General features: G+C 38.1%; 1 protein-coding gene across 1 annotated transcript; it reads left to right on the top strand.

Annotated features, from left to right (window-relative positions):
* Window positions 1-2,526: 2,526 nt before the first annotated feature.
* On the top strand, window positions 2,527-12,840 carry LOC110490500 (protein mono-ADP-ribosyltransferase PARP12). The gene is made up of 11 exons (XM_036944886.2): window positions 2,527-2,667; window positions 3,028-3,158; window positions 6,029-6,079; window positions 6,228-6,354; window positions 6,433-6,598; window positions 6,712-6,808; window positions 6,884-6,977; window positions 7,186-7,258; window positions 7,479-7,609; window positions 8,202-8,347; window positions 9,413-12,840. The coding sequence occupies exons 2-11, from the start codon at window positions 3,029-3,031 to the stop codon at window positions 9,652-9,654; spliced, it is 1,257 nt and encodes a 418-aa protein (XP_036800781.2). The 5' UTR covers window positions 2,527-2,667; window position 3,028; the 3' UTR covers window positions 9,655-12,840.
* Window positions 12,841-17,467: the final 4,627 nt, after the last annotated feature.

The following is a 17,467-nucleotide window of genomic DNA, read 5'->3' as shown; positions in this document are numbered from 1 at the left end:
CAATGTGATTTTCTAGATTTTTTTTCCTAATTTTGTCTGTCATAGTTGAAGTGTACCTATGATGTAAATTACAGGCCTCATCTTTTTAAGTGGGAGAACTTGCACAACTGGTGGCTGACTAAATACTTTTTTTGCCCCACTGTATAGAAACGGCATAAGATGCATTGAATATTACATTTACATTTAAAAAAAAATAAAACAACCATGAATACAAGTACTTTTTCTTGTAAAAATCCAATCTGTAAAATGTCATTTTAAAATGTGCACAAAGGATTTCACAAAAGTAAAACATTCAGAGGAAACACTGTACACCTAGCAACCTGGTCAGCATGCACGGCACCCAGCCCGCCACAGGAGTCACTAGCGCACAATGAGACAATGATATCCCTGCCGGCCAAACCCTCTCTAACCCAGACGACACTGGGCCAATTGTGCATCGCCCCATGAGCCTCCCAGTCACAGCCAGCTGCGGCAGAGCCTGGGCTTGAACCCAGGATCTCTGGTGGCACAGCCTTAGACCACTGCGCCACCTGGGAGGCGAGACATTTCACATTCTTAAAATAAAGTGGTGATCCTTACTGACCTAAGACCGGGAATTTTTACTAGGATTAAATGTCAGGAATTGTGAAAACTGAGTTTAAATGTATTTGATGAAGGTGTATGTACATTTCCGACTTCAACTGTAGGTGGTGACTGTAGGTGGTGGGGAGCCTCAAGTAAAGAGAAGTAATGTGGGCCAGAGTTGGCCGCCTGTCTTGTATCCAGTCCACTGCTGTCAGTGGCATCAGTTTTGTCCATTGACATGAACAGTGCCTTCAGAAGGTATCTGAACTTATTTAAGCTTGCCATAACAAAGGGGTTGAATTCGTATTGGCTCAAGACATTTCAGCTTTTATTTTTCTAAATACATTTCTAAAATATTCTACAAACGAAATTCCACTTTGACATTATGGGGTATTGTGTGGAGATCAGCGACACCAAATCTCAGTTTTGTAAGGTTCTGCTTTTCTTTTCTTAGTCAACCTTGTGTTCTTTTTCTTTGTGTTTTTGAACGTAGCCCTGTTTCTTTGTGTTTTGGAACGTAGCCATGTCTTTCATTTTTGTTCAATGATTTCACCTGTGTTCGTTTCTCACATAGTCTCATCAGCTCCCTGTTTAGTTCAGTTCTTTCTGTTTGTATGGTTGTGAGGTATTGTTTGTTTTTGACTGCCTACCTGTGTTTGATCATTGCTTGCCTGTGACCTCGATTCCTGCCTTCTGGGAAGGTGTAATAAACATCTGCCACACTCTACGCATGAATCTACAACTTTTTCTCCCTGAGAATTTTTTGTTTAATCCATTTTGAATTCAGGCTTTAACATAAAATGTGGAGAAAGTCAAGGGGTATGAATACTTTCTGAAGGCACTGCACCTGTACTAATCCTCTTCAGACGTCAGGGAGGATGTGCACACAGTTCTTCCTCTCTTTCCTGGACGCTTCCAATTGTGCTGGGTCGAATATATGAATAGAGTGTAATTAAGAGAACTACTCTTGGGTGCCTCTCCATTGCAGCCTGCTGCCTTGAAGAGCTCTACACATCCATCTCTCTCTTGCTCTGGAAGTTCGTCCAAGTGAATGTGGTGTGTTGGCGCCAGTCATCTGCCTCTGTCGTGCTGCCGTACTCTGTTAGGTCACACCTGTTGTTTACGAAGCATGTGACAAATAACGATTTGATTTGTGTGCACTCCTCTAGTGTTGGTTTTTCTTTGATTTCTTGGGTGAGGTATGATCATGACATGGTGTGCATAGAACTAAGTATTCTGATACAGAAAAGCAAATGAATAGGCTGCATTTAAAACGTTGATATTCTTTAGACTGTTAGGAATGAAACATTAAATATCAAATCTGAACACATTAACCAAGTTTAAAATTAAACGATTGTTTTTACCTTAAGTTTGTAAACGTCATGGCCTAGAAATGGCGTTTACAAACTGTCAAGATAAAAACAATCGTTTCATTTTAAACTTTGTTTATGTGTTCAGATTTGATATTTAATGTTGAGGCCAATGACATCACTTCATACCATCGGACCAACTCCTAGAATGCCCTGTGGCTTTTGTGTCTACAAAACACTGTGTTTAAACTCGGGATATCGCTTCTCAACAGGAAAAGTTCAAAAAGGACGTCTTTCAGTTTAACTGTCGCTGCCTACACTAATGTCTTCCTTTGGACAGTGAGTGCCTGCGCTTTACTCTTAAGTCTATTGTGCATGTACTGATGGGAAACAATTTCCATGTCCTCCCAGCAGCGCCATCCCACTTCTGGTACACATTGTAACTAATTCAGAGGGTACTGACCTGGACTCAAACCCAGGTTCCTGTGACTACCTTAACCAATACTGTATATATGTGGCACCTACATTTGAAGAAATTGTCAGAAATTGTCAGAGGGATGTCAGGAGTTAGAGGGATGAGTCAGGTATTTCCTTATTTCCTTCCATCAAAGGGCAAAGTGCATGGTGAACACACCAGGGACATTGCTCCTTTATTGATAGTTAATTATGCTTTGGCTTATCATGGTCATTTACGGTAAACCCTTTGCTATTTCCTTGTACGATATAAACAACATATTCTAAGTGTCATAATCTTGGCGCACAATTGAGGCTGTGTCTTACTAGCTACTACAAGGTAAGCATTCTCACTTCTTGTTTTGAGGCTTACTTTATAACTTACTTTATCTTGTACAGAAAAAGGGTGATATCTAGAACCTAAAACGGTTATTTGGCTGTCCCCATAGGGTAACAATTTTTGGTTCCAGGTAGAACCCTTTTGGTTCCAGGTATAACCCTTTTTGGGTTTTACAGAGGGTTCTACACATAGCCGAGGGTCCTACACATACACACATTACTAGCCCTGTATTAGCGGACCCATATAGACTTTTGTAGCATATGCAAAAAAATAATGTGATGGCAAAGAAACGGGTGAGTAAATGACCTGTTGTTGTTGTTGTTGTTGTTCTTTTTCTTTTTATTGTCTCTTTGCACACAGTATGGCTTTCCATATTCATATTCGTGAGGATGTGGACAAAAGAGAGATTGAGATCACTGGGAATACCAATGATGCCATGGGATATGCTGAGACTTTGCTACAGAACTACCCATTTCATAAAATCATGAAAGGTGCTGCAAATGAGCCCAATTTGGGAAATTATCAAAATATTGTTTTAAAAATATTGTTTAATTTTCCCTCTAGCTAATGCATTTACACAAATTACAAAATCATTCATTACATTATTAGTAATGCTAAATATACATATTTGATTCATTCCTAGATTAGAGTGCGTTTTGGGTAGTGTAATCTTGTCAAATATAACCATTTATTCCACCTAATTTTAACATTCTGTCATAAAGTTGCCCCATCTGAAGAGGTTCAATTAAGAAAAATTACTATTAAAAGGTGACAATAAAAGTGACAGGATTGACCATAACAATTTTTATTTAATTTACATTTTTAAATGTAACCTCTATTTAACTAGGCAAGTCAACAAGGTTGACAATTGAATCTTAAATCGGCCAAAATTCACTTTGTGACCGGGGGAATGGAAGCTTGTTCTATGTAACAGTGAGGAGAAATTGAATGCAAGCTTAACAACAATATTTGAACTTGTTAAAATATTTCTAGTCTATCTATCTATGGGTAACAGGGTTGATGTATTACGCTCGACATGCTCTGTTTTCCACTTCAAAACACCAGAAAATAGCCACAGCGTAGAACCAGATTTTTAACTATGATTTAACTATTAATATTCAGTGTTTGTTATGAAAAACATATTTTTAAAGGAATAGTTTTACCATATTAAAACGAGAGTCCAGTTCGCATAACAAGGTTGAATTTAAACTTAGTAAAGGGTTTACTAATCACATGAAATAAGCTAAAAATCTTCAGTATTTACTTTCCCTAAAATGTTAAAATAACTAGGGCTTTACAATGATGGTGAAAACATGGGTAGATCTTGGGTTCAAGTGGGTTAAAATAGAGATTTTCAGAAAAAAAACACTGCTATTGGAATTTTAACATGGTTTAGTTAGAGTGTAGATGTATGTGATCCAACTGTTCAATTGTGTGGTTTATTTACAGACGTATTGTCTAAGTGACATTAAAGTCACTATTTGTCGATTGACCCATTTATTTTGAGCCTACTTGCCACAATGGATACACAGTGCCTTCAGAAAGTATTCAAGCCCCTTGACATTTTCCACATTTTGCCTGCATTTAAAATGGATTACATTTAGATGTTTTTGTCGCTGGCCTACACACAATAACCCATAATGTCAAAGTGGGATTATGTTTTTATATAATGTTACAAATTCATAATCTTGAGTCAATATGTATTCAACCCCGTTGTTATGGTAAGCCCAAATAAATTCAGGAGTACAATTTTTCTTAACAAATGCTCTTAAATTGCATGGACTAACTCTGTGTACAATAATAGTGTTGAAAATTATTTTTGAATGACTCATCTCTGTACCCCACACCTACAATTATCTGTAAGGTCCCTCAGTCGAGCAGTGCATTTCAAATACAGATTCAACCACAAAGAGGAGGGAGGTTTTCCAATGCCACGCAAATAAGGGAACCTATTGGTAGATGGGTAAAAAAACAGACATTGAATATACCTTAATTACACTTTGGACGGTGTATCAATACACCCAGTCACTACAAAGACGCAGGAAACCACTCAGGTATTTCACCATGAGGCCAATGGTGACTTTAAAACAGTTAGTTTTTTAATTTGTTTTATTTTACCTTTTATTTAATTAGGCAAGTCAGTTAAGAACAAATTCTTAATTTCAATGACTGCCTAGGAACAGTGGGTTAACTGCCTGTTCAGGGGCAGAACGACAGATTTGTACCTTGTCAGCTCAGGGATTTGAAGTTGCAACCTTTCGGTTACTAGTCCAACACTCTAACCACTAGGCTACCCTGCCACCCCAGTTTAATGGCTATGATGGGAGAAAACTGAGGATGGATCAGCACCATTGTAGATAATCCACAATGCTAACCTAATTGATAGAGTGAAAAGAAGGAAGCTTGTACAGAATAAAAACATTCCAAAACATGCATCCTGGTTGCACAAAGGCACTAAAGTAATACTATCAAAAAATGTGGCAAAGCAATACATTTTTTGTCCTGAATAGTGTTATGTTTGGGGCAAATCCAATACAACACATTACTGAGTACCCCTCTCCATATTTTCAAGCATAATGGTGGCTGCAGCATGTTATGGGTATGCTTGTAATCATTAGAGACTGGGGAGTTTTTCAGAATATAAAAGAAATGTAATGGAGCAAAGCACAGGCAAAATCCTAGAGGAAAACCTGGTTCAGTCTGCTTTCCACCAGACACTGGGAGAAGAATTCACCTTTCAGCGGGAGAATAATCTAAAACACAAGGCCAAATCTACACTGGAGTTGCTCACCAAGAATAAAGTGAATGTTCCAGAGTGGCTGAGTTACAGTTTTGACTTAAATCCACTTGAAAATCTATTGCAAGACCTGAAAATGGTTGTCTAGTAATGATCACCAATTTGACAGAACTTGAAGAATTCTGAAAAGAATAATGGGCAAATGTTGCCCAATCTTAGAGACCCAGAGAGGCTCACAGCTGTAATCACTGCCAAAGGTGCTTCTACAAGATATATACTCTGGGGTGTGACTACTGTGTAAGTTAGATATTTAGTTTTCACTACATTAGTAAACATTTCTATAAACATGTTTTTGCTTTGTCATTATGGGCTATAGTCTGTAGAGGGGTGAGAAAAAATCTATTTAATCCAATTTGAATTCAGGCTGTAACACAACAAACTGTGGAACAAGTTGAGGGGTATGAATACTTTCTGAAGGTCTTACTTACATAATTATTGAGATTCTAGAATGTAATGCTTTGTTTATGTTACTGTATTTCTGCACTTTAACTTCATATGGTCTTCAAAAAACTTGCAAGTTTTGCAACCTAATCTGATATTGAAATCAGATTACATTTTTCACAGAAAAAAAAGACATTTGTCATGGCTTCCTTTTTGGACGTTGCTTTGAAGGAGGTACAGTACAACACTGCGGTATTATCAGTGGAAATGCACCATTTGTGATAGAAATTCTTCTTTACAGTCTTTTGACAAAAGTGTATGTTCTAATTTCCCTGACTTAATCAGTATGGGTTTATTGCACTGATATTGATTTATATTTAAGATGTGTGCATGGGTGTCCATTCTACTATGCCATATCAATGGGAGGTGGAGAATGGACTTGGTTGGTCATGTATCCCAGAGAATGAGGGCATTGAGAGAGACTACTGTGACCCAGCAAAGACCGAGAGGTATCTATTTTAAACCGAGACAATTACTAAATATGTAAAAATGAAGTAAAAGCCTTGAAAGTGTTTTTTATGCCCTAGCCATGGAATACCACCGGTGAACTTTATCCTCATGATCCGCGGTCACAGCAAAGTTCGGCGACTTGCTACGGTTTCCTCCCTGGACCAACCAGAAGCTGTCCTTGCTACCAAGTGGGCTTGGTACTGGGAAGAAGAGGATGAATGCTGGAACGCATTTTGGTCTTCAGTATGTAGTGATACCTAATTTCACCCTCTAATACGGCACAAAGAAAAGAAGAAAGTATCCCTAAAGTGTGTGTGTGTGTGTGTGTGTGTGTGTGTGTGTGTGTGTGTACTAAGACTATGGAGGACCTAGAGAGGGTGTACAGTGATCCGTCTCTTGGCTCAGTGTTTGAGTTCACTACTGAACGACACACCTATGAAGTCAATTTGGAAGGTAGGCTGATATTATCTACCTGCTTAAGTATCTACCTTATTTACTTTCTGAACTGAGAAATATATTATTTTTTAGACATGATCCAGAGTAACAAGAGCTCACACACCCAAAGACTGGTAAGAAGACGTCCGATCTTCAAATCTCACAGAGATGTTCAGAGAGCAATTTGGTAAGAATGAAATACAGCAAACTGAATTATTGGTTTTCTAAAAAAAAATACTGCATTGAAATAATCTGGGCAAGATTATGTAATTAGATTTTGGTTCACTAAGGGTGATATTGAGTGAGTCTCCAGATAGGTATTAGCTACCTTTGTGGCATGATGAGGACAATGTGATCATTGATGACAATTTGTATCCCCTCACTTCTTCCTTAAGCATGTCTAATACCAACACTTCGATTGTGCCACCTTACTGGGACCAGTCTCGATTGCCTAGGAACGGCTTTGAGGTAATGGAAAAACACCCAAAAAGCATAAAACATACATGCATTGTGTTAATGTTCACTGTGGATGGGATGTTACATTAAATGATCAGATAAACTTGTTTGAATAAGACCAGCAATCGTATCCTTCAGGAAAGATGGTGTAGCATGCAAAACCATTCTGTGTTGTCTAGAAGCATGTATCATTATGAATGATCTTATGAGGGGGTTTTCTATGTCTTCACAGATGGTTTTGTTGCCAAGCTCAACAGCTGAACACAAAGACATTAAGGCCCATTTTGAGAAAACCGCTGTGGGGTTTCACATACTCACCATTGAGAGAGTACAAAACCTTTACCAATGGAACTTCTATGAGCTGTATGTTTTTTAAAGAGATAGTTCACTCAAAATACAACTCTATTTAGTTTTTTCTTCTTACTGTAGCTGGTTCAGATTGACTCATATTTTTTATTTTTATGCTATCAACATTTAGAAAATAATGTAATATATGGATCATATTTACTAAAACTGATGGAAGCTGATCTCTATGCAAAATTAAATCATACAGTTGAAAGGATAGTTCACCCAAATTACATTGTGGTTTCCTTACCCTGAATGAAGTCCATGGATAAGGTAAGACAGCATTCCATTCAAGTCAATGGTACCAATTTTAGATTTTTTTGAGCTTCATGCCAACATCTATAAGTATCTTAACTGAGCTGCACAATCAATTTGAGATACTTTAGGATTATTTGGACATAAAGTGTGAAAAACTACAGGGTAAACTGTAATTTGGATGAACGTTCCCTTTTATGAACAAAGTGATTTTCTATATATCAGTATTCAAATACTGTACAGTAGATACACAGTGATTCTGCATTTGAACATTTGAATGGCACCTTTGTTAGTCTTACTAAAATGTATATGATTGCCTACTGTAATAAATCAATTCCAACATATTCCTTTTTAGGCAAAGAGATCAGATGAAATCCTCAGGGACAAGCATCATGGAGAAACAGCTTTTCCATGGAACTGTCTCTGAACATGTTGACAGAATTTGCAAAGACAACTTAGACTGGAGAGTGTGCAGAAACAATGACATTCCCTATGGAAAAGGTATGATGCCAGTACTGTGTATATGCAATACCCAAATCAATAACTGTTGTATTGACACAATTTGATTGTCTATGTCTGTGAATATAGATTATTATGGATAAATCGCAAAATCTGGTCCGTTCACGTGCTATCTGAATTTTGGTAAATATACGTTTCCAACTTGTATGTTTCACTTGAATGACACCACAACTCTTAATTACCCCAACTCTTAAAGTGGAAATGTGGGAGAAAGTTTCCGAGTTGTGAGGTTTCATCGTTGACCTTTTACCTTTTCAACCAAAAGATGACACAAAATCAGTTTGACAATTACAACTTATTAATGTTGATAATGTAGCTAGTTGACCATATAGTCAATGTTAAGCAAGTTATATAATGCTATCTAGCTACCTAATTCTATCTAGCTAGCTAAAATCTTATTGGTTGAAGAATTGTTCTGACTTAAGAAGCACTTACACCACATTCACAAAATTAATTCAGAGTTCAAAGTAGCACAAGTAAGCATTTTATATTATGCTGTACATAAAATCAAGACACTCCATATCGTACAATATGTTTGCTGTGGCTAACTTCAGCTAGGCTAGGGGTTAGGGCTAAGGTTAGCTAATATGCTAAGTAGTTGCAAAGAAGCTGAAAAGTAGTAAGTAGTGCAAAATTGCTAATTAGCTAAATTGCTAAAGTTGTCCATGATGAGATTCAAACATACAACCTTTGGGTTGCTAGACATTCGCATTATAAGCTTACCCATCCACCCGGACCAACCACCCTTGATTTTTGCCTTAAGTGACCTCTGTTTTATGTAACCACACCAAACATAACATATCATACTACTAAGTAGAACAATTCTGACAAGTTCTGACTAGCTGCATTAAACACAATCATGTCAGATTTACAACTTCCTTATTGGGAAGTTTCCCCCTTCCGACGGGCACGTGAATGCAGCAATAGTATAATTAAACAATACATTCTCCAAATACACAGTCATATATTCCAAGCAACAAAACTGGTTTTATAAAGTACATTTTTTGTAAAAGAAAATCTAAGCTAAACATTATTCATTTATTTCAGGAAATTACTTTGCCAGGGATGCTAGTTACTATACCAGCCAGTCCGGAGTGAGGTCCATGTTTGTTTGTCGTGTGCTGGTTGGAGACTACACTGTGGGAAACTCCAGCTGTCTGACACCACCTCTTAAAGAAACAGGAGGATCCATCGCCTATGACAGCTGTGTGGACAACATCCAAGAGCCGCATGTGTTCGTAGTTTTTAAAAAGTCTCAGATTTACCCTGAATACCTTATAAAGTTTTAAAACCATGCTCCCAACCCAAATCCCTTGGTTTAACCAAACCCTACTGCCAAGCCAAATCCTGCTTAATTGCCAAAACTACAATGGCAGGGGGAGCACAGGCTTTATAAGGATGAGTCTTGTCCTTGAGGCAGAACCGAGCAATTTCCACTAGATGGGCCAGCTGCAAAGTTAAAATTCTCTATATTATAATTCATGAAAACAAAAAGTAGCTTTTTGGTCATATTTTAAGGTTAGGGTTAGGTATAATGGTTACCAGAGTGGTTAAGGTTAGGGTTAATACATTTTAAATCAGATTTTATGACTTTGTGTATGTGTCAGCTGGTGAACACTCTGCAGAGCTGCCTACAGAACAAGATTCATGACAAAAAATGCTCACCTGCATGGCGGCTCGACCCAGAGGCATCATTTCCATGGGCACGTGTCCCCTCAGATATGTTCAATATACACTACAAATGCTGATGCTCCAGATACTCAACTAGTCTAAAGAAGGCCAGTGTTTTTTCTTCTTTAATCAGAACAACAGTTTCAGCTGTGCTAACATAATTGCAAAAGGGTTTTCTAATGATCAATTAGCCTTTTAAAATGATAAACTTGGATTAGCTATCACAACGTGCCATTGGAACACAGGAGTGATGGTTGCTGATAATGGGCCTCTGTACGCCTATGTAGATATTCCATAAAAAATCAGCTGTTTCCAGCTACAACAGTCATTTACAACATTAACAATGTCTACACTGTATTTCTGATCAATTTGTTGTTATTTTAATGGACAGAAAATGTGCTTTTCTTTCAAAAACAAGGACATTTCTACATTTGAATGGTAGTGTATATATATAGTGCATTGGAAAAGTATTCAGACCCCTTCCCCTTTTCCACATTTTGTTACGTTACAGCCTTATTCTAAAATGGATTAAATATGTTTTCCCCCTCATCAATATACACACAATACCCCATAATGACAAAGAAAAAATAGATTTGAATTATAAATAAAAACAGTAATACCCAAGAAGACTCAAGGCTGTAATCGCTGCCCAAGGTGCTTCCACAAAATACTGAGTAAAGAGTCTGAATACTTATGTAAATGTTATATTTCATTTTTTACATTTGTAATCATTTTTTCAAAAATGTTTAAAAATGTGTTTTTACTTTGTCATTATGGGGTATTGTGTGTAGATTGATGAGGGGTGGAAACTATTTACTCCACTTAGAATAAAGCTGTAACGTAACAACATTTTTACTATTTTCTACATTGTAGAATAATGGTGAAGACAACAAAAATAGGAAATAACACATATGGAATCATGTAGGAACCAAAAAAGTGTTAAACAAATCAAAATATATTTTAGATTTTAGATTCTTCAAAGTAACCATCCCTCACCTTGATGACAGCTTTGCACACTCTTGGCATTCTCTCAACCAGCTTCACCTGGAATGCTTTCCCAACAGTCTTCAAGGAGTTCTCACATATGCTGAGCACTTGTTGGCTGCTTTTCTTCACTCTGCAATCCGACTCATCCCAAACCATCTCAAGTTGGTTGAGGTCGGGGATTGTGGAGGCCAGGTCATCTGATGCAGTACTCCATCACTCTCCTTCTTGATAAAATATCCCTTACACAGCCTGGAGGTGTGTTGGGTCATTGTCATATTGAAAAACAAATGATAGTCCCACTGAGCCCAAACCAGATGGGATGGCGAATTGCTGCAGAATGCTGTGAATTCTAAATAAATCACAGACGGTGTCACCAGCAAAGCACCCCCACAACATAACACCTCCTTCTCCATGCTTTACGGTGGGAAATACATCATCCGAGATCATCCGTTCACCCACACCGCGTCTCACAAAGACACAGTGGTTGGAACCAAAAATCTCCCATTTGGACTCCAGACCAAAGGACACATTTTATTGATGATGTGACTGCTGACAAGCAGCAGAATGAATTCCGAAGTGTCTAGGGCTATATTATCTGCTCGGATTCAGCGAAATGCTTCAAAACTCATTGGACGGAGCTTCACAGTGCAGATGGACAATGTCCCGACGCATACTGCGAAAGCAACCCAATACATTTTTAAGGCAAAGAAGTGGAATGTTCTGCAATGGCCAAGTCAATCACCAGACCTGAATCCAATTGAGCATGCATTTCACTTGCTGAAGGAAAAACGCCCAAAAACAAGCAGGAACAGAAGACAGCAGCAGTAAAGGCCTGGCAGAGCATCACCAGGGAAGAAACCCAGCATCTGGTGATGTCTATGGGTTCCAGACTTCAGGCAATCATTGACTGCGAAGAATTTGCAAACCATTTAATTTATGATTATGTTAGTTTGTCCAATTACTTTTGAGCCCCTAAAATTGGGGGGCTATGTATAAAAATGGATGTAGTTCCTACACGGTTCATACAATAATTTTGACAAAACCATTAAATTATAGATGAAAGTCTACACATGTATTTTCCAATCCATTTTGGTGGCATACAGAGCCAAAAGTATGCACATTCGGTCACTGTCCAAATACTTATGAACCTGACTGTGTTTTCATATTTTTTTCCAGTTTTTGTTGTTTCTCTGTAATACTAGCCACCTAACAATTTTATGAAGTTGGCTTAAGCTAGCCAAGATTGGGAACCTATCTCGCAACCTCAACTAGCCACCAAGAAGCCATTTCAGGCTATCAATCAAGTTAGAGTAGCTATCTTAGCTGGCATGACTCTACAAAAGCAAGCAATTACTAAATGTACTGAATAAGACTCAAATTCCTTTAAATATTTTACCAAGATTTTAGCAGAAATGCAGAGAAGCCTTTCCTTAAAAAAATAACCACCAGTCAGGAGGATACAGACAGCTCAAGACATATGCAGAAAAATAAACATATTTTTGACATAGAATTAAGCATAATGATTATGTCTCTAGATTGCAGGAAAAAGCTGTTTCAGGTGTTTGAAAAATGCTAAATTGTCCATCTTCACCCCCCAGCCAACCTCACATACTTTGTGCCACCTCCGATTTCTGGGGTGCATGACGATTTAACAAGTGACATCAATAAGGGATCATAGCTTTCACCTGGATTTACCTGGTCAGTCTATGTCATGGAAAGAGCAGGTGTTGGTTAGGGCTTGTAAGTAAGCATTACACTGTAAGGTCTACACCGGTTGTATTTGGCGCATGTGACAAATAAAAATGGATTTAATCGTACTATTTTGTATACTCTGTGTATATATGTACTATACAGTCATACCTATGGATTGTGCACTGATGACATTGGGTATCTGCCTACTTAGTGACACCCACAGTACACAATTCTGAAGAGTTTACACAAATCGTAGCTCTTATCACAGGCTGGTGCCTTTACATGGAGGGCGACGGCTGCCGGTGACCATAAGCAAGTAAACATTTACTGTAATATTGACATGCAAAAAAGGAATCGCTGTAACAACACAAGTATGTATAAAAAGTATTTACATTCAACAGAATTTATTTACCCAAAAATAGATTAGAAAACAATGATTTTTGATTGTCAGACATGACTCTGTAAACTGGTCATGTTAGCCAATTAACTGAGGGGCTGTAACGGTTTTCTGTATGTGAAGGAGAGTCGGACCAAAATGCAGCGTGTCGATTGCGATTCATGTTTAATGAAAAAAACACACTAAACACAAACACTACAAAAACAATAAACGTAACGAAAACCTAAACAGCCTATCTGGTGAAAACACATAGACAGGAACAATCACCCACAAACACACAGTGAAACCCAGGCTACCTAAATATGGTTCCCAATCAGAGACAATGACGAACACCTGCCTCTGATTGAGAACCACATCAGGCCGAACATAGAACTGGACAAACTAGACATGTAACATAGAATGCCCACTCAGATCACACCCTGACCAACCAAAACATAGAAACATACAAAGTAAACTATGGTCAGGGTGTGACAGGGGCAAGATAGCTGGTCTGTTGTTTCATCACGTTGTAGTATTCAAGTCCAGGACTTGGACTTGTCTCAGACTCGACCAGTGATGACTCGGACTTACACTCTAACAATGGTGAGGTTGTTGCTTTTTTGTTGCCTTGCTAATTCAACATGCTAGCAGGTACAATAGCTACCGAATTACTTTTTACAATTGCATTTTAGTAATTTAGTAGATGCTCTTATCCAGAGCGACTTACTCACTAACTGAGCATTCATCTTAAGGTAGCTAGGTGAGACAACCACATAACATAATCATAGTGAGAAACTTTTTCAAAATAAAGCAACAACCAGCAAAGTCAGCGCAAGTAAGAAAAGGCAAGTATGAGTTTTAGTGCAAGAAAGCAAGGGTGTCATTTTTTTTAGCTACATTTTTTTTGCAAGCTATCCTGTCTAATGTGCAAGACTCCACATGCTAGTTCTCGTAATATAGGTAAAACATGTTGGACCACAGCCTTTTGCAGGTTAACAGTAGGGTTTGTTCGGACTGAAGGTGCAGTACCAAGGGACTCGTGACTCGACTTGGGATTCGACTATAAAATACTCAGACTTGTACTTGGACTCAAGGTTGAGAGACTTGACTTTATCACTAGGCTATCACCATGCAGGCTTCGTAATCTACTGTGATTGGTCAACAAAGGCAAACCTCAGTGGTTTTCACGTTTCTCCCCCTGCCACTTAGCATAATTGAACATCGATGGGCCCCTGGTCGATGGTTCACCCTGCCGCTCTCCGTCTGCAAGCTCCTTTAGTCCAAACAAACCCTACTGTTAACCTTTTCATTGATTGCAACATTACAACCGTGACTTCACTCAAATTGTAATTGTCCACAAAGTAAAATTGTACATTATAGCACTTGTTCTCTCTCTTTTCCTGTTTCTTGTAGGCTTTTGGGTAGTATTGGTGAATCATTATTGGTGCCATGTCTATTGCATAGACAAAGAGGCATATCTTTTTTCGATGTCACTCACAGCAGTAGAGCTGCTTCTCTTGAAATGTTTTCATTTACACTGTAACAGAACACCCTGAAGGTGCACCTGCAGGGATGTAGTGGAGGCTTAATGCACAGAAACACCTTTTATTTTGTCAATAGCATATACGCACTTATTTACAAAAAATGTACATCGTTTGTATTCCCCACTCTAGGACAAAAATGGAAATAAGCCCTCTGGGATTGTTTTCGCCTCCATTGTTTTAATGGTTTTAAATAATCCATCAATTAAATTGAATATGTGTGGAGCCTTGAGAGGTAGCCACTTAAACTAACTGTGCAGTGTTTCCAGAATATGACCTATAATTAATTACAATATGAGTGAAATAGTTTTCCGTACAAAAAATGGTCATTAAGTATATTAACAAGAGTCGATTCAATTTAAGTAACATAAGAAAAAAATCCCCATCAAAATCCGTCAGTTTAATCCGTCAGTCTCAATCCACCTACTGGGTGTCGCACTTCAGCATCTGCGGTGAAAGGTGGCAGAGCTAGAGCAGGGTTTGTTAGACCATGAGACATCCAGAAAATCGGTCTTCTCATGAAAATTAAAATGTCTGTAGTGTCCAAACGGTTTGACCTAAAAACTAGTATGACCACTATATGGAAAGGGGAGACTCTGCGACCCCCACACGTGTCACATGACTCATCTGAAGGTAACCGGTACCAATTTAAAAATAATAATGGAAGTATGAAGGTAGTTTTGAGCCAAAAACAGGGATTAAATATTTGTAAAGAAATATATGTATTTCCTGAGTTTTATTTAAATATCTCCTAGATTTAGGACAGACACTTCAAAACCTTATTTCTTATTATTTGTTTTTGGACTGTATTTTTTCCCATTTATGAATGTGTTATTCAATGCTTTTTCTGGGCTATAGTAGTGAAGGCCAAATTTAAGATTACATTTTTTTTATACTTAAAGGGGTCCTAAAATTCGAAATTAAAAAACTAAATGATCCATATTATGACCATCTTAAAACAATTCCGTACCCCAACAACATAAGTGTGGGAAGATACCAGTCATTAAAAATATTCATGTGATCACTGATTGGCCAGCTCAGCCAATGAGCCACAAAATGGCATTGTGTTCTATGAAGAGATAGCAAGCATTTTTTTAAACGGTCTATTTGAGATACAAGTTTCAGGTGGGTTTATTTAAAGTGTTTTTCTCTAATTTATGCTTCGGCCACAAATACAAGTATAGAACAAGTCAACAACATTATTTGGGTATGAGTTAACTGAATATGATTTTCACTGGACAGTTACAGTTTCCATGCCCTCACTAGCACCACAATCCATGTAGTCAGCCTGGAACGCGCCCACTGGCTTGAAAATGAATACAGCTGACCTCCATAGGCTAGTTAACAGTGTGGCTAGCTACTCAATCTGCCACCACAGTTATTGGCTGCTATTTTTCCCTAAGGAGGAGAGACCTGAGAGAGCAGATAGCTGTGTTTGCAAGTTTGATCTTGAAGAGATCATTTAGGTTGTAACTTCATAGGTAATAAAATCACTTTTGTTGGAAATGTACTGTCTCACGAGCCTCTGTACTAGAAACTTGCCACAATATGAAACTGATGTTTTTATCTTGAAAGTTTGTAAACGTCATTTACAGACAATGACTAATATTTAACATCTGTATTTCAACTCTGAATTTGAATATTAAAACATACAGTGCCTTCAGAAAGTATTCAAACCCCTTGACTTTTTTCACATTTTGTTTAGTTACAGCTTGAATTACAAATGGATTCAATTCAGATTGTTTGATACTGGCCTTAACACACAATACCTGATATGTTTTTCATACCTGAATTGTGTTTTTCAAAATGTGTGCAAATTAATTAGAAATGAAAAGCTGAAATATCTTGTGTCAACAATTATTCAACCCCTTTGTTATGGCATGCCTAAATAAGTTCAGGAGTAAAAAATCTGCTTAACAAGTCACATAATAAGTTGTATGGACTCACTCTGTGTGCAATAATAATGTTCAACATGATTTTTGAACGACTACCTCATCTCTGTGGCCCACATCTGTAAGGTCCTTTGGTTGAGCAGTGAATTTCAAACACAGATTCAAGCACAGGTGAAACAGATCAGGGCGTGACAGTAAAGGGGTGTGAATACTTTCCTAAGGCGCTGTAGGCCAGTAGAGGCAGATGCTTCTAGCGACTTGCTGGCGCCGAGGAACAGCGTGATGACTCAATCACGATTTATGACATTGTTTGGATGGCTGACCATCTGTGGGCTATCACATGGGTCAAATGCAATTTTACATCTAACTAAGATGTTTGGTGCAGTATTTCTCACGTGAAAACATCTGCATGAAAACTTGTCTTTGAATGCCAAAACACAATTTAAGAATCCTTACTGTTGAGCAATTATTGAAGAAGGGGTGTAGACTTTGGCTACCGACTTCGGCTTGTTTCAAGAAAAAATGCCTTGTAAAAACCCACACCGAAGACCAAAACGAGCAAAAACATCAAAAAATGTCATAATTTGCACAAACTGTTTGGGATGGGAAGCATTCGGACAGTCAAGTCTCTGCATCCGTACTAATGGGAAACAATTTCCACGATCTCCCAGCAGCGCCGTCCGACTATTGGCACTTTCACACGCTAGTCGGGACTCCGACATTTCTGACATGCTGATTCGTTGAACGTGTTGTGTATAACTACAACCAGTAGTTGTAGCAAGTCGGAAATGTCAGTTTCCTAGTTCTGACTACTGCGTGAACGCGGCATATAACCAACCATAAAGTCAGAGGTCAGAGGGCTGAGTCAGGTATTTTTTTATTTACTACCATCAAAGGGCAAAGTATGATTTGGTTTATCATAGTAATTTACAGTAAGCCATTT

Source organism: Oncorhynchus mykiss, chromosome 15 (genome assembly GCF_057628025.1).
Source record: "Oncorhynchus mykiss isolate SJ-2025 chromosome 15, ASM5762802v1, whole genome shotgun sequence".
Taxonomy (NCBI): Eukaryota; Metazoa; Chordata; class Actinopteri; order Salmoniformes; family Salmonidae; genus Oncorhynchus; species Oncorhynchus mykiss.
Note: the sequence above shows the minus strand (reverse complement) of the source record. Positions and strands in the feature narration are given on the sequence as shown.